Source organism: Choristoneura fumiferana, chromosome 22 (assembly GCF_025370935.1).
Source record: "Choristoneura fumiferana chromosome 22, NRCan_CFum_1, whole genome shotgun sequence".
Classification (NCBI taxonomy): Eukaryota; Metazoa; Arthropoda; class Insecta; order Lepidoptera; family Tortricidae; genus Choristoneura; species Choristoneura fumiferana.
Window position 1 is genome coordinate 10,007,142 of NC_133493.1, and position 22,745 is coordinate 10,029,886.

Sequence of the window (22,745 nt, forward strand, 5' to 3'; positions counted from 1 at the left end):
TCATACACATAAGAATCTGTCTTAAAAAGCAATTTGTATAGACTTTAACTACCTAATTTTAGTAATAGATGTTTGTGTTATGATGCGAGCTTCAATTATTGAACACTGTCCCTGTTTTGTTCTTAATTCCTCTACATCTCGGACATGTCTAGCAACAATTTTCCTTATGAAACGGTTTGTGGTTGAAATTTTATATTGAGTGACTCACAAACCCGGTCTTCAAAATGATACTCACGATACGATACTATATTTATTATATTTTAATAGCGATATAAGAACAATTATATAATTTATTTTATCCCAAAGAAACCCATAAGATAGCTTTATCTTTTCGTTTTACAGTAAAAGTACAACTAAACATGAAGTAAACAAACCCTGACATAACGAAAATAAAACACACTTTTTGAATAAATTTTACTTACTTACCTCATTTAATTTTAATGGACAAAAATGAATTCACAACCTTTTGTCCACCCAAATCACGGTATCACAGTAATTTTGTATAAATTAATACGTTATAGGTTTGATTTTTGTCACAATGTCGCGATGAAATTTCAAAACGTCAGAGCATCAGAGCCATAAAAGTTGCGGACGCTAGGTGGCGCTGATGTCGTGTACAGAGCCAAGTTGAAACCTTCTTTTTTGCTGATGTCGGTTAAAAATGTAAGCCCAGGAGCTTTTTACACAGGGTATTGTATCCTTTATAATCCATGCTAGTGTAATATTCAAATGTAGAACTTAATTATTTCTTGCACGCCAAGTATCGTGCTGGGCCTTAATAAAAACCGGCCAAGCGTGAGCGATTCATGCATGGGCGGTTCCGTATAGAAATGAATTTAATTTAAGTCGGTAGATTTACTTTTGGCAAGTTGTACGCATGTTGATGTTAGATGGCGCTTATGTCGGATCTTTAGATACATACATACATACTAATATCTACGAAAGAGTAAAGTGGCCGACAATGCACAAGAGCTAGATTCTTGAATTTTGATACAATCAAGTGCAAAGATATCGACACGGCCAAAGTTTCAAAAATATGTATCACGACCTTTATGTAAAGTGCATAAAGTCGTGTATTTTTAATGAACTAAAAGAATTTACTTGCTCACCCGCGACCTTACGATAGCTAAGCTTATGCAAAATATGCATGTTCATGCAGTTCTTCCACCTCCACACTCACACATATTTTTGCATAAGCTTAGCTAAGGTCGCGGGTGAGCAAGGAAATTCTTTTATTTCATTGATATGGACCTCCGCAAAGTAACGCCTGATTCAATAAATTATTCGTGTATTTTTGTAACCTTTGCCGTGTCGATATCTTTGCACTTGACTGTACATGTGCCATGAGCATTAATGCGGTGTATAATATACACACGGTAAAAGCTATTATATTTAAAAAAAAACTAATTACTCCGTCTGTAAAGATTTTCAGAAAATATTGGAAGTTGAAGTGGCAATGGGCGGGCCACATCGCTCTAACAACAGATAAATAGCTAACCGTTGGGGGAGGAAAGTTTTCCGGAAGACGATAAGCGTTGGTAGGCCTCCCACTAGGTGGACTGATGGCATCATGAGAATTGCGGGTAACCAGTGGATGCAAGTAGCGAGTTGTCGTTCATTGTGGCGTTCTAAGGGGGAGGCCTTTGTTCAGCAGTGGACGTCTTCCGGCTGATGATGATGATAATGATTTTTCTTTTATCAATTAATCAAAAAAAATATGACCGAAGCGATGACCGTCGTTAGAACAATGGCCCAAGACCTCTTACTCTGAGAGGAGGCCTGTTCACAGCAGTGGAACGTACCTAACAGTGGGCTGGGATGATAAAGGGAAAAGAGCTCTTTGCAGTTTATTTGCAAAACTTTTGATTTTTATATGTTCATTATTCTTTGCGGAACCCCAGAATTCTGTGTTCGCTGGGTTCTGTTGACTACTAGTTGCTGCAATTAACAGGATGTTTTATTCAGTCGTAGCGGCTGCGGCACGAGCTACCGTGTTTCTTTTGGTCTAGCTAAAATTTGAAAGAAAGAAAGAAAAAACATTTATTCGTGACACACAAAATAATACAAGTATAGAATTAAACTAATTTAACTTGTTTAGTTTTTGACGAATAGTATATGCAACTGAACCTAAAGGTTCCTTTTTCAAACCGAACCAGGCCTAAACTGAAACCGAAGATTAATACGCATCAATGAAACTAAAGTTAAACCACGCAAGAAGGTGTTGTTAAAATAAACGAAGTAAGCTTGTCAAAGTTTTTTTTTGTTATAAGTATTATCATGTTTTTTGGAGAAGATACGTTAATTATTAAAATAAGATTATTTTAAACGTAAAACGTAAAATAAATAAATATACTGAGCGACAAAAAATCTCGTCCTCAAATGTACCAAAGCAGTAACAGGTAATTTTGTATGTAGAGTGGACCAAATTTTGTGCCGCTGAGTATATACTCGTATGCATCCCAGCCTATATACGTCCCACTGCTGGGCACAGGCTTCCTCTCAGAACAAGAGGGCTTGGGCCATAGTTCCCACGCGGGCCCAGTGCGGATTGGGAACTTCATACGCACCATTGAATTGCTTCGCAGGTTTGTGCAGGTTTCCTCACGATGTTTTTCCTTCACCGCAAAGCTCGTGGTAAATATTAAATGTAATTCCGCACATGAATTTCGAAAACTCAGAGGTGCGAGCCGGGGTTTGAACCCACGGCCCTCTGCTTGAGAGGCGATAGGTCAAACCACTAGGCTACCACGGCTTATACTCGTATAACAAAAAAATAAAAATGAAAAAACTAAGTCACGTCCCAAGATTTGAACTCTATGTAGAATAGAATTCCAATTTACAAACCTAACACTATACCGCTGAACCACCAGACAGATAGAGTCGAGCAAAACAAAAACAAAGGCACGGCCGTACCATACTTTTCTCGAAGCCATTCAGGCTATTTTCAACATAGAGTTATCTTGTTGCGCGTGTAATTTTCACTATAAAAAAAAAAATTACAATTCGAAAACACACGCTTTCCCAGAGAGGACCATACTGGATCGATTGTTCACTCCCGAACGAACAACCACTAAAATTTACTATGTGCGCATATAGTAAATTTCGTCGACATCGTTTGAGCCATCTCCGAGGTGCCCGACATAAATAAATATGTTACAAGGATTGCTCATTATAATATACACAGATTGATGCCAAATAAAGTTTCCATAATCATTAAATACCTACCTATTTTAAATAACCATTTTAGGTATGCCTCCTCCATAGGCCTCCAGTTGCTTCGGTTGAAAGCGGCCTGCATCCACCGCGAACCGCGGCTTTAGCCAGGTCATCCGTCCATCTCGGTAGTGGACGTCCTACGCTGCGCTTGACGATTTGCGGGCTCCATTCGAGAACTTACCGGCTCCAACGGCCATCTGTTCTCTATGCTAATGTACATGGCCTGCCCATTGCCACTTCAACGAGCTAATTCACTTGGCTATGTCGGTGACCCTCCTTCTTCTACGTATCTCCTCATTTCTGATCCCCTGTTCGAAATTATGCAGATTTTTTTACCTGAACGCCCCCAAAAAGAGACTTATTCTATCGGTTTAGCGTGATGTAAATTTGTCCGTACCTTTTACAAACATTTTAATGGTAAACAGCAAGTATAATGCCTCAAAGGGGCTTCCTTTGTATCCAGTAGCAAAACATGTAAATACGTTGTTTCTGAACGAAATCCTTCCATATTTTTCATTCAGAAAGCTAACGGCAGCGTAGAGGACAGGAAAGAGGCCTCTTTGATACACAGTCCACAGATTTATTACAGTATTAGATCCTAGAAGATCAATTTAAACCGATACAATGCGTACAATACAGTGACTCTTATTGAACACAAACATATAATAAGCCTGTCGGCTCATTTCATAAACCCACACAAACGTTTTGTTGCGTCTTATAATTAAACTTATAATAGTCGTATGAACTACTTTACGAGTAAAAACTGTTTAGCTATTATTTTTAACATAAGAACAACTTGTACGAAGGAGCGAATTCCTCCTAATACAAGTGCTTAATAAAAGGAAGATTTGACACAATTTATTAAGCCCTTGTTGAAAATACATATGGAGGATTTCCAAGGTAAGCAATAACTTGCACTGCAAAAGCAATGCAAAAGGTAATGCAGATACTGTCAATAATAACAGTGGTTAAACAACAATAGTATGGCGCAGCATTTGATTCCCAGTTGCATAACAAAGTACAAGTAAATCAGCGATTTTGTGTGGAAATTCACTAAAACTATTTGCTTATTTTTTGTTATTCAATTTGCCCCAGTTTGCCTAAATTTTTTACAAGACAGCAGTAATAAAAAGGCAAAGCTTGTGTAGGTACACTAACTGTGAGATATTGCATCCAAAGACATACTTAAATCGCACTTATTTTGGTCTCTGTTTTTTGTAACAAAAATATTCATTCTACGCTAGTGCTAAATATCTCATCCATATTCAAAGCGTCTTTAGAGAGATCTTGTGTTGCTCTGAGGATGAACTCTGTTTGAGTTCATAACGCGCCGGTGTAGTGTGGTGGTGGTGATAGTTAAGTTTGTGTGATTTGTGTGCGTTCTTGCAATATGGGAGTGGAGAAGCTGCATGAATACACATTTATTGCGTAGACGTAGCTATGGTAAGTCCGGTGAGCAAAGTAACTGTTTATTTATACCTGACTACGAAGCTTGAGGTCCCGGGTTCGATTCCCGTGTCGGGGCAGATATTTGTATGAAAAATACGAATGTTTGTTCTCGGGTCTTGGGTGTTTAATATGTATTTAAGTATGTATCTATCTATATAATTATATTTATCCGTTGCTTAGTACCCATAACACAAGCTTTGCTAAGCTTACTTTGGGACTAGGTCAATTGGTGTGAATTGTCCCGTGATATTTATTTATTTTATTTATTATTTATAGTATACAGACTATTAGGGATATAGTGTAGTGTTAGTCGAGTAAACAAAATCCTGTTTTTGATTTCCTTGTTCCTACATCGTATTTTATTACAACTCCTATTATGGAAATATGGTATGATACTATCCTGATACACAATACAGACATTGTTATAAATAATTGACCTACTGTTTTGCATCTCCATATTGTGGAGGTGCGATAACAGATACAAAGTGCCCGGGAATGATCGTAAGTTTACCTTTTGTGGATTTTCCTTTTTATTTAGAAAAAGAGGCTTCTGTTGAATGATATGCACATGAAAATGTATGGTTCATGGCAATGACTCTGTATCATGGGAAACGTTATTTTTGAAATTTATTCGCTTCTCTCTGTTTCATGAAATATCAAAAAAGTTAAGCAACTAATTTAAAATTTGAGACCAAGGTAAACGGATTAGATTCTATGAGAAGCTAGATCCTCAGTGCACAAAACACTGACTTATTTATAGTTTGCAGTTTACACGCTCAATCGGATACGAGGAAGTGGTAGAAAAAATATTAGCAAAAGACGGAATAAAGCCTCCTCCAACTGTCGCTATTTCTCAAATTTCATCTGAATCAGTTGAGCGGTTTAAACGTAAAAAGGTAAAAGACAAGCAGACAGAGTCAGTTTCGCGTTTATAATATTAGTGAGGAGGAAGTAATATTACGGTCTTAATTTACGTTAAATCATTAGCGTTCCAATGTATTAATGTACTGTTACAAATTACCTTGATGGCCACTAGCCGTCAAGGTCCGTTCAGCCCTGCGTGAGAACTCTTGGAGATCCGTAACAAGATGACAAAGTTTTTGGGGTCAAGAGTCAGGAAACTTGTGACTTCGGATCGTAGTAAGCGCCTTAGTGAGAGTGAATGGTGCTTAAGAGTTAGCACTTATTGGCAAAGAACTTTCGGCAAAATTGTTTGTTTCGCCGACCTATTCATAGAAATTTAGATAGATAGATAGATACATTTATTTGTTACTCACAGTCAAAATTACAGAAATTAAAAAAATAACAGTCCTAACTTAAAGTAAACGTTTTCATATTGTTTGTGTGCGCTGCAGTAGTGCAAAAGGGCCATGGCTTAGTGATCAACATTGCTCATGTAATGGTTCATGGGAGCGACACACTGATATTCTGCAACAAACCAAGTGATCACAATCTATGTGGTAACATGGCTGATCCTTAGCAATATCTGCACAGTAATTGTTGACTCAATGTTTAAAATGGCAAAAAGTAACCCTTATAGTTTCGCCATGTCTGTCTGTCTGTCAGTCCGTCCGCGGCTTTGCTCAGGGACTATCAATGCTAGAAAGCTGTAATTTTGCACGGATATATATGTAACTATGCCGACAAAATGGTACAATAAAAAATTAAAAAAAAATTGTTAGGGTACCTCCCATAGACGTAAAGTGGGGGTGATTTTTTGGTCGCGAATGGTAAAGTAATTCTATGTATGTATTCTAGGTATTGTATGTACGTAAACTCTTTATTGTACAGAATAAGTAAACAAACACGATTTTCAAACATTTAGATATGGACCACCGCAAAGTAACACCTGATTCAATAAATTTCGAGGACATTTACTTCATAAAAAAGCATAAATAGACCTTCCAGGGACAGAGAGTAGTCGAATCGGTGTTTTAGAACGCTCACCAAATTTGCAGACCGGAAAATTGGATAGACCCTAAGGGAATAACAACTAGCTAGCTAGACTATAGTTATATACACATCACGACAATAGTACCTACCTAGCCGACAATAGTTGACAATAAATAGTTATTTCCGAAAATTGTTTGTTCACTTCTCAGAACTGGGCGCTTCTTTTAGGGTCGTTGAAGTTGAAATATTGTCTTTTTTGTTAGTAGGGATGAAAATTCCAAGCTAAATTAAAAAAGTTATTGATTAAAAAAGCTGTTTTAGAAATAGCAACCACCAACACCCAAGCCGCCCGTTCGTGATTAAGTCTATTGAAAAAAAAATAAAAATATTTATTGTTGTTAATTAAGACATCTTGTGCACTGACATGTGAGATCTCTTATTAAGTTTACAAAGAAACCTGTGCCAGGAGATCCCGCTCCCCCCAGTCAGACCTTTTATTATTATGGAATACATAAAAAACAAAAATAATTTAACAACAAAGTATCAAATAAACATTTATGTGTGTTTGTGTGTGTGTGTGTGTGTGTGTGTGTGTGTGTGTTGTGTTGTTGTGTGTGTGTGTGTGTGCGTGTGTGTGTATTGTCCGTTTGGATCGACAGTGAAAAGTTTTGTAGCCTTATAGAGTCTAGATTAAATTGTAAGTAATATTTTTATCTATGCGCACAAAATTTCATCACAAGATTGATATGTAATCAATTAATTGCTGTTTGTATCAGCTAAGTTTGTAAGCTGAAGTTTACGTAGGTTTTATTTATTAGTTTGCTTTGAGTTCGGCTTACAAGTACACCTTATACAAGTACACCTTAATACTTACATACTTGATCGTGGGGGTTATTTATAAATTATAACATCTCAGTATGTATTTCACACACACACACAAACATCACGCCTGTATTCCCAAACGGGGTAGGCAGAGCACATGAAACGTTACCGCTGCGGAGCCACTTTTAGCAATTTTAGGTTTTAAGTTTGACAAAAACGGTACAATAGTGACAGGTTGCTGTTGCTCTGGCCTGTCGCCTACGGTAGTAGTTAACCTTTTTATTAAATATAAATATAGCAATTCGTTCAAAAAGTCGACAGTATTCTGAAGTTAGTAGTCGTGTGTTCCGAATTTTCCGATGAAAACGGATTATTCATTATATCTATAGTTATGTATTTGTCAATATTGCAAAAACAATCTTGACTCTACCCTTTCCAAACACAATATGGCTTGCGGTCGTTACGAGCCACTTGCAACATCGCCCAACGCTAGAGGTGTGTAGCCTGATTGAGTGATACAAAATAACTGTATCAGTTGCTACAGCTCACTAGTTCTTTTCAAATTCAGATGTGTCGCATGAATCGCTCTGACAGGGCAAAAAGTTTGATTGAGTGATGACTGATGAGTCTATGAGTGAATGATGAAAATAAATGACCATTGGTGAACGGGCGTGGGCGAGCCGCAAAGCGATATGTAATACCTAAATACAATACAGTACAATACAAATATTCTTTATTGCACACCATAAATCAGTACAAAAACTTATAATAATATAAACACTTAGATTCAGGGTAGACAATAGATAAAATACGTTCAATCTTTCCTTCGTTGTCTTATTAATAAAATGATTAGCAAGCGAAGGGGTACAGTACAGACTGACCAAAATATCGGTGAATCAAACTAAGCAAGGCTACGCTTTATGCGAACGGTATGAAACTTTTTCGATTTACAGATTACTTGGTCAGTCTGTAAGTGAGCAAATGTATGAAATGAATTATATTATGAAACAGATGAATCACTGACACACATTGGACTTACTGAGCCAGTGAGCTAAATGAGTGATAGATACATATCTCGTGAGCTGAATCATCTTTTCGTTCAAGTGACACATTTTGCACACCCCTACTCAACGTCATTACCGGAAAAGCAATTGTGGCAAGCTGCCGGGATAAAAAGTTCATTGTGAGGGCCTTCCGTGTTGTGTTTGCGATGCTTTGCGTGTGACCCTTGTAACACCTTTACGTAGGTAGACTTAGGCGCTGAGGGTTTTTAATGTGTGTGTTTTCCTCACCCGAGCTACACCCGTTGGTCATTTACTTGCATTTGTGCCTACTTTGAATATTCGGATTAGTCGCAGTATTTTCTTTGGAAATAGGTAAGTACAGAAAAAATAACATACACACCAATTGAGAACCTCCTCCTTTTTTGAAGTTGGTTGAAAAGCAGATTGTTGGTATGGAAAGAAAGGGAAAACGAACTACTGCGAGTAATCCGAATATTCGAAACTTGTGCTAACAAAATATTCAATAGATGAAGAAGTATATTGAAAATTTAACGAATTAAGAGATATTTTGGCGGATTTTAAATAAATTCAAGAAAGGAAATGGTTCTTTTAAAATTCGACCAGTTCTTTTGTAGGCATACTTTTTTCGATAGATTTGCCACGAAAGCATCTGCAAAAATGACAACTCGATGAGAATTGAGTTGTTACAGCGTCACGCTTCTGGAAAAAGGAAAGAACGAAGAAAGAGAGACGGACTGAAAGAGAGAAAGAGATAAAACATTTATTCGGGGACGTACCTGAACATCGAAAATTAATATTATCTTTATGTTAAAAGTCGACGGTCAAAATATCGCAAGTAGATTAGGTTAGATTAGGTTCGGTCTAAGGACCTCAGGCCACGGACACGGGGACGCCCGTGCCTCGCATTGCTGGGAAAGGGGGACCAGGAATGGCTCCCCCAGAAGATTAATCCAGAAACGGATAACCGCCCCCTGGCGATGTAGCGGGTTATACCGTTGTACCGCTGCGTCGCCGGCAAGGCTAATTAGCCCCCCCCCCCCATTAATCACTGACACTAATTACAGCGCTAACCTTAGATTGTTTTTCATTTGTATCTCCTGGTTTTTAGTTTACAGACCCTTTGCCACACTTCTCATCACTGAATCTCATCAAAACCTTACGCTAAAAGCGCCCATTGACATAAATAGCAATCGACCAAACTTGGTAGGTACCAGTACAATATAATTAGGCCCCCAATCAAACTTTAATACTTTAATTACAGCGCTAACCCTCCCGTCGCGGTGATGCATCTGTTTACCGCGACACTTACCATATTTACATTACAGCTTAGCCGGGAATTATGGTAAGTAATGTAAGACGGGCGCCGCGCGTTAACTCAACGTTATGCATATTTAAAAATTCATGTATGCTGTACAAACGATGCAGTAGCGTAGAGTAATAAATGTTTTCTATAAAATGGAATCAAACGGTTCATGTTTTTTTCATTTTCACGTTTCATTTTGCATCTTTCATTCAAAGTGACACATCTGAACACAAAATTAAATGAAATCAAACATGGAATGAAGAAAAATTAAGCAATCACTTAGGTGAATTGTTTGATATTACCATATGTACCTTTAGACAACCTGTACAGTGTGAGAAGCGTGAGTTAGGTAAGCTGTCCTCTATACCTATCTCGTGGTGTTTAGTTTACAGACACTTTTCCACACTTCTCATCACTGAATCTCATCAAAACCTTACGCTAAAAGCACCATTTGACATAAATAGCAATCAACCAAACTTGGTACTAGTACGGTCTAATTAGGCCCCCAGTCAAACTCTGACACTTTAATTACAGCACTAAACGTCCCGTCGCGATGATACATTTGTTTACCGCGACACTTACCATATTTACATTACAGCTTAGCCGGGAATTATGGTAAGTAATGTAAGACGGGTGCCGCGCGTAAACTCAAAGTCATGCATATTCTTAAATTCATGTATGCTGTACAACTGATGCAGTAGCATAAAGTAAATATTTTTTTTTAAAGGAATCAAACGGTTTTATTTATTTTCACGTTTCATTTTGCATATTTCATTAAAAGTGACACGTCTGAACACAAAGTGAAATTAAAATGACCATGGAATGAAAGTAAAATGAAGCAATCACTCTGGTAAACGTGCGTTCGAGTTAAGAGCGTTTAAATACTTGCTGAGCTGGCAACGTTGCATTTTTGTTAGTTTTCTCGAATATTCCATACATTACTATAGAACTGTTCCTAATATATAAGTTAATGTGTCTACTGTAATAATTATGCGTGATAGACTTTTATTTTCTTTAAAAACTGTTAATAAACATTTGTTCGTTTTTAAAGAATATAAAAGTCTACGAATAAATTTTCATTCAATTTTTATGGAATAATCGAGAAAAACTAGCAATAATGCAACGATACCAGCTCAGTAGGTATAAACGCTCCTAATAGTTTGTTGTATCTTTAGATATTGCTACCTTGAAAATCTCTATGTTATACTTGTTTTCTCTGTACTGTTTACTGTAGTGTGCAATAAGAGTTATTGTATGTATTGTATTATATATATAGTTATCTATAATCTCGTCTATAATCTAATCAGGCCCCCAATCCAACTCTGACACTTTAATTACAGCGCTAACCGTCCCGGCACGGTGACGCATCTTCTTACCGCCGCACTTAGGTAGCATATTTATTAAAGTTCCCAGTTGGGCTCGCTGTGAGCGTCCCAGCAGTGGGACGTATATGGGCTGGGATGATGATGATGATGATTACCATATTTACATTACAGCTTAGCCGGGGATTATGGTAATGTAAGACGGATACCACGCGTTACCTCAATAGGTATTATGCATATTTTTGAAGTAATGTACATATACGCAAGACATGTATAGGTATAGAGCAAGGCTTGCTGTGTGGTAATGATCTGTGATAGACGTTTAACGCGATTATTCAAAGAAAGAATCGTAAGTAAAGTTATATGTTTATAATCGTGCCAATATCTATACGTTCACTTGGTGAGATATAGTCATAAAGCCCACCTTCCATTACACCTCGACCCCTTACTACCTCTGTAATAAATTCTTCGCTTGTTCCCTCACATTCTCTATATTTAGCCCCCATCCTCAAAGGAAACTCCTAACTCTATAATTTATATGAGAATTACCGTCGTTATGGGAAGTAAGGACCATTTGAGTAGTGAACAAGGGAACCTTCAAATATAACTGGTCAGATGCGAGAGCGAGACGGACTCGTGCATTGAAGTTTCCATAATATTTGTTGGTATTTAAATATGAATAATCCTCTCCTAAACTAAATGTAAGCAACGTGGGGTCATTTTAGATGGTTTATTAACATTAGACAACAAAATTCTGATTATCAGGTTTTTTTTCAGAAATTGTAAGTTCTAGAACAACTGGAAGTATTTACCCTATACATTTTTCGGTTAAGGCAATTTGTATGGAAACACTTTTTTTAATGACTGTATCCTTTAATTATGCTGACTTAGCAGTTTGGTTTTTTCACAGCTTCAAGGATTCACAGACCTGAGTATGGTTTTAATTTCAACTCGATATCTCCATGCACCCGTCCGAATAAATGCACGAAATAAAAGGTGCGGTCACATGCACAGTAGCTCGTCGCTCGTTTGCAGTGATAAATCTGGTCACGTGACCCCATTTTGAATGTGATTTTGAATTTCCGCAACTCAAAAAAGTGGTAGCGTCAAGTCGCCGCGTCGAGCAGCAGCGTCAAGATGGCTACTTGTAGGAATGATATTGGTCTTGGAATCTGATTTCTTAATTTCATTTAGTAGCAGTCGTGGCAGTGGTACTAAAATAACAGTGTTTCTGCCAAAATTAAAGAGGTTTTTATTTCCAGCGATAAAGCTCAACATTTTCAGCTTTATCGCTGTATGACACGTGACCAGATTTGACGCTGAAAACGAGCGTCGAGCGACTTGCATGTGGCCGCACCTTAAGGGTCTTGACAGGGCGGACGGACGGACAACAAAGTGGTCCTACAAGGGTTCCGTTTTTCCTTTTGAGGTACGGAACCCTAAAAACTATCACTGAGAGATTAAAAGAAAAAAAAAATCTCAATTGTGCGTTTACATTCAAAGCCCAATTTTATGAGCAAGATTTCAAATATCTACAGACTTATCTACTTGAATTGTTTAATCTTTCAGATTTGCTCTTTATAGACACTTTTTAGCCGACAAAATATTAAACACGTTTCTTATTAATCCCACTGATATTATAAATGTAAAAGTTTGTAAGTCTCTTTGTTGGTTTGTTACCTTTTCACGTCTAAGCCGCTCGACTGATTAGGATGAAATTCAGTAAATACCTAGATAGATACAGACAGATAATTTGAGTTGAAAATACAAACTGAAATATAGATGCACAGAAAAACCAGAAAAAAAAACCATCACTGGGAATCGAACCCAGGTCCTCGGTATTCCTTACCGCGTGCTATACCGCTACACCACTGATGGTCAACGGTACCGACACGAATTTCCCCTATGCACCTCATATCTCAGCTTGTTTGTTTCTTATTTAGCCACTTAAACAGATAATTTGAGTTCCAAGGAAGCAAATAAGATAGTTGTTATCCCGAAAAATTTCATAGTTCCCGCGGGATAGCGATAAAAGCATTTACCTGGACGGAGTCGCGGGCATTAGCAAGTAAACAAATAAATTATCAAACAGGGTAAGCTAAATAAAAGCTTGTAAAAACAAGCGCTAAAGTACACGAAACATCGCATGACGCCTCTGTCTGGTTTTGCCGGGGTCAGCGAACTATGCGACAGTTTTTTTTATAATTACTGTCATGTTATAATGGATTAAACGTTAGGGGTGTGCCAGCTATATCACACTAGCTTGCGTCCACAGCTTCACCCCTCTGCTTATCTTCCAACCCTGCGGATATTTCGCTACTCCTTATTTTTGGAACTACAACAATAAGTCGCACCTTTAAAATTTAACTGAAACAATTCGAAATACTTATTCATAGTTCCAAAATAAACTAAATAAAACACAAAATGGTTGAATTTTACAATGAGAAAATTTAGAATTATTTCAGTTTAATTTTAAAGGTGCGAAGTGTCTAAGAAACAATTGAACATTCAGTGGCTTTATTTTCTAACGCACTCGAAAGCTCGATCGATTTCATCACTTCTTTCTGTCACATGATGATGATGATGATGATGATGAAGGGAATGACGGTAGAAAGAGATAGTGAACGCGATCATGAGCGCTCAGGCGGTCACAGGTCTAAATTTAGGATGAATGTTGAGGAGCCAATCACTATGACTGTGTATCTTTATGTTTTAAGATATGCAATTTTCGATTGTATTTTTACTTCATTTAAATTACTTTTCCTTTATAAATAAAAATAAATAAAATAAAATAAAATAGCCTTTATTGCTGTTTCTTTCCTTACAATTAATACATGCCTACTTACTATAAAAACTAAATTGATTTAATTAATTCTATTTGTATTTGAATGATCGGCAACTGGATGTTTGTGTGGAACAGCTTGTCTGTCGACAAAGGCCTCCTCTAAAGATTTCCACGTATTCCTGTCTCTTTCTAAACGGGTCCATACCGGACCAGCTATTTTCTTGAAGTCATTTTCCCACCTTTTGGTTTGTCTGCCTCTATTTCTTTTGCTATCTCTTGGATACCATTATGTTACTAACTTAGTCCATTTCTCTTTGCTTTCTCTTAACATATGTCCCGTCCAATTATGTACATTTTTAAATTTTGTTTTCTGTTTAATTTCTTGTAATTTCACCCTATCTCGTCCTATTATACCTAAAATACTCCTTTCTATTTTTTAAAATTTTTAATTGTAAGTACCATTTTGTCGGCATAGTTTACCTATATATCCGTGCAAAATTACAGCTTTCTAGCACTGAAAGTCCCTGAGCAAAACCGCGGACGGACAGACAGACAGACAGACATGGCGAAACTATAAGGGTTCCGTTTTTGCCATTTTGGCTCCGGAACCCTAAAAATGGAACCGACTACAAAATCCTTGAAAATATTTTACTAGCACCTACTAGCTCGAAGTCGGTGACTCAGCACGACCCAGCAGGATGGATTCAAGCCCATAGTAGGTGAGGTAGACGACTATTGTTCCATTCCTGCTGGCTCGTGCTGAGGCACCGACTTCGAGCTAGTAGGTACCTAGTGCTAGTAAAATATTTTCAAGGATTTTGTAGTCGGTTCCTTTTTTTGTTATTTTTTATTTTTTTGGAGTCGGTTTTACTTTTTGTTTTGTTTATGTATTGACGACCGGATGGCCAAGTGGTAAGAGAACCTGACTACGAAGCTTGAGGTCCCGGGTTCGATTCCGATGGCCGGGACAGATATTTGTAGGTATGAATAATACGAATGTTTGTTCTCGGGTCTTGGATGTTTATTATGTATTTATCTATATAAGTATGTTTATCCGTTGCCTAGGATCCATAGTACATACAAGCTTTGCTTAGTTTGGGACTAGGTCATTTAGTGTCTTGTGTCTTATAATAGGGATGGATAATGTGACCGTTATTTCCTTTTGGGATACGAAACACTCTTATATTTCAACAACCCTATGTTAAATTCCGCGTAAAACAATATGTTGTTAAAGACGTGAAAAATATAGTTGCTCACCGCCACATTCGTTCTAAATCCTACCTTCTCCTAAATAACATAAGAATCATTACTCTAGCAATTTCCACGTTCGCCAGGGATATCGTAAATGTCAAGAACGTCACGGCTCAGCCAGTTACTCGAAATTATTATCGTAATAACATATTCCTTACGGCCACATATTATGGAGAATAAAGGGAATTTATACGGTTTGTTTAATTGTTTACCATTCAAATGTATGTAAAAGGTATGGAGAAATTTACATCAGGCTAAACCGATAGAATAAGTCTCTTTTTGGGGGCGTTCAGGTAAAAAAATCTGCATGATTTCGAACAGGGGATCAGAAATGAGGAGATACGTAGAAGAAGGAGGGTCACCGACATAGCCAAGTGAATTAGCTCGTTGAAAGTGGCAATGGACAGGCCATGTCCATTAGCATAGAGAACCGATGGCCGTTGGAGCCGATATGTTCTCGAATGGAGACCGCAAGTCGGCAAGCGCAGCGTAGGACGTCCACTAACGAGATGGACGGATGACCTGGTTAAAGCCGCGGTTTGCGGTGGATGCAGGCCGCTTTCAACCGAAGCAACTGGAGGTGGGAGAAGCCAATGTCCAACAGTGGACGTTCCACGAGTGATGGTGATGATCATAATGATGAAAGGGAATCTTGTCCTGCCTCTGTGTGCACAGCTTACATTAATTTTAGTATCGGAAAAAGAGTAGTATAAAATAGTCCATGTTGGGACAACGTTTGGCCAACAATGACAAGGGGACCTGTTCCGTACAGCTACGTGTGTATTTAATTTAAGGGCATAGAAAATTTTAAGATTTCCAAGGGATAGCGAATAAATAAAATGCGCAGACGGAGTCCCTAGCAACAGCAAGTTTTCAATAAATATGCACAGTCATGATAATGACGTGTTTGTTGTTAGTGCCATATTATCATTATCACGAATTGGCGTGTTGCCATGTTGTAGACCGGGAGATGGTGACACAAAATATTAGGTCATTTGTACCAGTATGGCGGTTCTTCAGGGGTCTAATTACGGAATGACAAAAAAGAAAATGATGGTCATAACGCTGGTAGTTTGTTTTAGTTAAAATTACGAAAAGTACTTAAACCAATCAATTCCAACATCTATTGTTTAATTGTTATCTTCAAGTAGGGCTGTGAAACAATTACGCAGGTGTGTCGGTAGGCCCAAAGTATACTGTGAACAAACAATCTTGATAGTTTTGATATTGTTTGTGGTTATTACACTACACGCACGCGTTTCTAAAATAATAATTATACGAGTATACTCCGTCAAAATCACTTTGTATAATTTAATGTTATTAGTAGCCATAAGAATATGAACTATGTATTTTTTTGTCCTTTTTGCATTAAGACGGCTTAAAAAACTTTCATTTCAAAGATCAAAGAAGGGTTGAGCAACTCAAGTACAAGTGCCACACTTCGGTCAGATTTATTATGTTTCGTTGTTATCTTTTCCTTTCATATTTAGCAACAAAAGAAGTTGTAAAATCCCATGTTAAGTGCATTTTTGTCATTTTAACTGAGACTAATTAAACCAGGCTGATTTTTGTGCAGCTAATCATCGTCGAGTAGCCACTCACGGAAATCACCTTGCCATACTTATCCGACGGTTACCAATGGCCGCCATACCGCCGCAAAGGAGTATTTTTTTTTGCAAAACGATTTGTATTACCAGCATATTTTTTTTATAACAGTTCTTTGTATGATTATAAATAGAAGTCTAATGCCATACCTATGTACAATATTTTCTCAAAATTCTAAGATATTATAATTATATGATAAATTTCAAGTATGGCGCCACTTTCTCCTTCGACTAGAAGTATGGCAAATATAAGAAGGGTCACATTGTATCATATCATTTCCAAAAATCCAAATGCCATACTGGTACAAATCGTCAAAAAAAGTGTTTTTTAGGCAGTCGTCTGCTCCATGGTTACAATCTGGAATATTTTTTTTAGGTAGAATTAAATCCAAACGAACAGAATACAATGGTTCGATGATGTAAAAAATTATTTTACGTATTTTATGTCGTCGTGTCGAATAAATTAAGTTTTTCAAGTATTTTTCCCCCTTAGAAGTATGAGAAATATAATAACGATCACATTTATCAAATACTTTCCAAAATCCAAATCAATACTAGTACAAATCGTTTTGGAAAAAAAAACGACTAACGGAAAATACAAGCATTTTTGTGGAACAAATCGTTCGACACTCGTTATTTATCCGACACGTTCGATTAACGCCCACCCGATTGGGCCGCCGGTACCACCGCTATTTTCTTTTTTGTCATTGCGTAATTAGACCCCTGAAGAACCGCCATCGTACAAATGACCTAATATTTTGTGTCACCATCTCCGGGTCTATTAACGATAATAGCTTCAATGTCTCTATCAGGATTTATAATCAAAACATATCGTTTTTCTCTTTGGTTTCGGCTTTACGTTTTTTATCGTCATCCGCTTGGAGTTAAGCTGAGTCATGCGATAGCGCCTATTAGATATAAAATAACTACTCATTAATTAGTGAAGACTTGTTTGAACAAGATCCTGAAAAAAAATGTATGATAGTAACTAGTTTGACCAAAGTTCTTGCGGCTTGTCTTTCTCTTCGTTTTAATAATCGTACTGTTTATCCGAGCGAATTTCAAATATTTTCGAGTGGGCACCGTAAAAAATATCGTCTATTTCTGACGAATCCATTCCGTTATTATCGGAATTTTTTACCCTCGACGCAAAAAGAGGGGTGTTATAAGTTTGACCGCTATGTGTGTCTGTTGTGTCTGTCTGTGGCACCGTAGCTCTTAAACGGGTGGACCGATTTGAGCGGTTTTTTTTAATTGAAAGCTGGTTTTCTAGCAATGGTTCGTAGATATGTTTTATTAAAATCGGTTCCGCCGTTTTTGGGATATTGAACTTTGAAGTGACAAAGTCAACTTTTTGTTGGTTAGGTTATATTAATAAAGGCGGGGCGATATATTGCTGGTTACATTCATACTAATATTATAAATGTGAAACTGTGTGTGTTTGTATGTTTGTCCACCTTTCACGTCGAAACGGAGCGACGGATGGACGTGATTTTTGGCATAGAAGTAGTTTATGGGCCAGAGAGTGACATAGGCTACTTTTTATCCCGGAAAAATGCACAGTTCCCGAGGGAACAGCACGATATAACCTAATTCCACGCGGACGAAGTCGCGGGCAAAAGCTAAGTTATATATACGTTTATCTTACAAAACCATTTTTTAACTCACGAAAACAAAAGCTCTGTTCGTATTACAATGCCATTATTGTCTAATTTTGACAAAATCACGCGTCTTCGTGGATGGCACTAGGTAGGTATACTGACTTTTCGCAACGTAACCGTTTAACGTCACCGACGCCCATAAACATCTGCAACACCAGGAGTATTGCAGATGCGTTACCAACTTAAAGGCCCAAGATGGGATACCTCAAGTGCCAGTCATTTCACCGGCTGTCTTACTCTCCACGCCGAAACACAACAGTGCAAGCACTGCTGCTTCAAGGCAGGATTAGCAAGCAAGATAGTTTAAAAACCAAAAGAAAGAAAAGAGGGAAGGGAGGGGAGGAAGGAAGAAGAAGAGGGGTTAAGAAACGGTTTACTATATTTCAGCGAATAACGTTTGGCAACCTGTTTCATTTCGCAACTTTTCATTTCGCAAACTCTAAAACTGTAAATCATCATCATCATCATCCCAGCCTATATACGTCCCACTGCTGGGCACAGGCCTCCTCTCAGAACAAGAGGGCTGGAAAACTGTAAATATTTAGGATTTATTTCCGGGCCATCTTGTATACCACGCGCCATATAAACCTGCCTAAAAGTTCATTACTTAATACTCAGTTTTGACGCATTTTTGAGATACATTTTTATGCGACGTCTTTACGTTACTACGCTTAACGGTTCAAATTCAAATTCAAATCATTTATTCAGTAAATAGGCCGCAATGGGCACTTTAAAACATCACTTTTTAAACTACCAGTAACGGTATTGTGCCTATTCAATTATTGGAATTATACCTTTATAGTTTTTGTGGTACTAGTCTTGGCAATGAACTTTTAGGCAAATTTAAGCGACGGAAGGTATAAAACCCAATAGTTTAGGTTAGGTTAGTTTTAATAAAATCCTGAAATATACAATTTCAGAAATATTAAACAGTTGGGAAATGAAAGTTGCGAAATGAAACTGGTTGCCAAACGTTATTCGCCGAAACATTAGTAAACCGTTTCTTGCAGTGTAGAGAATTTGCTGTCCACTAATGCATACATACGTTGTTTAAACTAGTTTAAAGTATATCGTAAAGTAGCGCTATATCGTTCAAATAAAGCACAACAAAAGAAAGTAATCTAATCTAATTTATCAACTTTCCTGTCCAAGAAGTTATGTATGATTTATAAAAATGTTGTAGGATAACCTCAATGGTCTTATGTATCTCGTTTTATGGAGGACGTGGTTCTATGCTGAAATTTAAGCAGCACAGACTTGCAGAAAAAATCCTTACCTAACATAAAGGATCACCATAGGGACTAAAGTATTTTAAGAGAACAGTCTTTGAAATCATGGAAACCTCACAGTAATAAATGAAAGTATCCGTGACTATTCATGGCTATACTCATAGACAGGATTATAATATGCAATTGCATATTTGCATATGCATTTTCACATTTAGGTGGTTTTCATCGTTCTAAACTACGTACGTACGTTCTAAACATCGTTCTAAACGTACCTAAAATCTTGTGATGATGCGTATTGGAGGGGTGGGTTCGTGATTGAAAAGAACGAAAAAAAGAACGCCGATGAATAAGAGTAGGATTTATTTTCACACTGTCACTTTACTTTACACAACACTTGAAAACAGGGTACCCGGTTTTTGTACCCTTAGTGGAACTTTTCGGTTACAAAATACGTCTCGATCGCGTTTGCGTTAAAATCTCAATTTGTATGGAAACACGAAGAGCGCCTCTAGCGAAACGTTTGCGATGTTCGTGTTTCCATACAAATTAAGATTTTAACGCGAACGCAATCGAGACTTATTTTGTAACCCAAAACTTACACTAAGGACACTGCTTATGACATGGTATCTACGTGTTTGACCTGCAGGCCTACTCCGAAACTCGAAACTCGAAGTTCGTGTCGTGCCGTCCCTCTGACACTTATACTATTTAATACGAGAGCGAGAGGGGCCGCACGACACGAACTTCGAGTTTCGAGTTTCGGAGTAGCCCTGCTGAGTACTCTCTCGTATTGTCCCCAGAGCGGTCGGAGGCGCTGAGCAGCCGGCTGTCAAAGTCCGCGAGCGAGCTGTCATGCGCGTCTCCTGCGCCGCGCTCGCCGCCGCCGCGCGCGCGCTCCGCGCATCACCACGCGCCGCTCTCCGTCGTACATCGGACGCAGCACTTCTTTACCAACCTCAAAGTAAGTGGGTAGTTTAGTGCGTTGTTCACACGGCGAGTGGGGGCTAAGTGACAGCTGTTCAACTTTTTTACCGACACTAATCTGTCCGCGACATTTTTCAAACAATTGCATTTGTAAGTACATGTTTTTTCTGTAAGGTGATATGAATATGCCATCTTCGCAACCTATTAAACCGTGAAATATCTTGTTGGATGTACGATTTTTTGGTAACTCAGAGACAATTTTGGTAACGCAGGAGAGTGTCGCTAAAATAGTGACAGCTGTCAAACACAGCGAGCTGTCATGCTCCGGCGTACGCTGGACGCAGCACTTCTTTACCAACCTCAAAGTAAGTGGGTAAGGTTTTTTTTTGTTTGAGACTAGTTACGGTAGACACGGCGAGTGGGGGCTGTGGCGGGATGTCAAAAAGACAAGTGCAGATGAGGCTTAAGGGGTATCTAATTGGTTCAGTAACAGCCTATTCACTCTACTCGTAGCCTTGAAAACCCTGGTTTGAAGTCTGTCTGGAATTTGATACGTGGAGGGAACGACGAGTGGGGGTTGAGTGATAGATGTCAAAGTCAGCGCGTGCTCAGCTTATTAATTTTATCCCAATTTGTTAGTACTACGAGTATTCTGCTTCTTAAGGCAAAAGCCGGTATTTAAAAAAAAATATTGGTGTCGTCATTAGAGAGCGGATTTGAAGTTTAATATGGATAAGACTAATACTAGTAACTATTTATTTTTTCATACCAACTGTACAAAGGTCATATATCGAAACAAATGATTTATGATTTGTTTAATTATTTATTTTTCTTTACAAATAGCTTGTTGCAAGAATAACATTAATTGAATTTAATTATCTATAAGATTGCATTGCGGTAAGTAAGTTAGTAAGTAATATGATAACTGTAAGACCAATAAACAACATGACACAAACACTCGAAGGTTGACTGGCAGAATCCCTTCAGGGATAAGTCCGCCTTTGTACTTAACACTTTTTGTAACCATTTTGTATTTCCTTTTTGTACAATAGAGAGTATAAGAGTATAAACAAACAAACAAACAACATGATATCTAATAAATAAATCTATATCTATCTAAACAATCGCACTAGTCATATCCATATTAAACTTGTAATCGCTACTTCAAATCCGCTTTCTATAGTCCTCATCTCGTCAACATATGCGTCGTCATATGCGTTCTACTGCAGAACACAGGCCTGGTTTCAGAATGAGAAAGCTTGGACCATAGTGTCCACGTAGCTGTAGGTTTACAGTGCAAATAAGGAACTTCACATACACCATTAGCATTTTACGGTTGTGTGTGACTTTTGTTAATTTAATGGTAATTTTCAAATCGACGTGTCTCCGACTCAATCCCGTATAAGAAATTTTCAGAAATTCAAATCGCCATTTTAGATACACATCCTAAAGCAGATGTTCCAATTTCATAAAATTTCAAATACCTACGTGGTTGAGGCAGAGATTTGTCGAAATTTTGAATAAAATATAATATTTTTTTACGATACAGGAATTAAGCAGGAAAGAAGGTTCACGTGATGGGATGTATTCACCGCCAACCATGAAAAGAGCTAGTCATTTACAGATAAATAATACTCTTTTCTTGACTGCCTTGATATCAATTTTACTAGAATTGGCATAGTACTTTATTATCACGAATAGCATCATGGCCAGGACCCACAGGGACTAGAAAACGAGGCAGACCGATAACGAGATGGGAAGACGACATCACCCAAGCAGCAGGCATACATTGGACTGACTGGTCGTCACTGGAGGAGGCCTTTACCATCACAGGAGGGGTTCTAGCAGGAACGTCATTTTTACTTTGAATTTGAAAACGTATAATAATAATTTAATTAAGTGTAAACGTATAAAAATATTTATTGTTAATTAAATACTAAGAATTATTTTAATTTTTATTGATTTTCTTTTTGGCATTATATTAAAAATTAATGCATTAAAATTAATTTTAAGAATTGAAATATTATTATGTTATGCTAATACTTTGTTGTTAACTGCCAGAAATTAAAAACCTTTTTTATATATTTATTCATTTATTACTTATTATTACACTCGGGACTTAAATGCTTCGTCTTCGCTATCTACAAAATCTACAAAATCTGTAAATAATCTAAATCATTTCAAATTCACTTTAGCTACGAGTATCATGAAGTTTTGATAACAATATCAAAATATGGCATGTAGATAAAAAACATACATGA

At 37.5% G+C, this 22,745-nt stretch overlaps 1 protein-coding gene across 4 annotated transcripts in view; it reads left to right on the forward strand.

Moving 5' to 3' along the window:
• Mctp (multiple C2 domain and transmembrane region protein) overlaps positions 1-22,745 on the forward strand; it is a 152,856-nt gene that overhangs the window by 12,182 nt on the left and 117,929 nt on the right. For 3 of the 4 annotated variants that reach the window (XM_074104805.1, XM_074104806.1, XM_074104807.1), the window contains exon 2: positions 20,361-20,521. In XM_074104805.1, the coding sequence (XP_073960906.1) occupies positions 20,361-20,521 (161 nt within the window). Of the gene's footprint in view, positions 1-20,360; positions 20,522-20,806; positions 20,850-22,745 lie in introns of those variants that run through there. The other variant, XM_074104826.1, reaches the window with a different exon arrangement.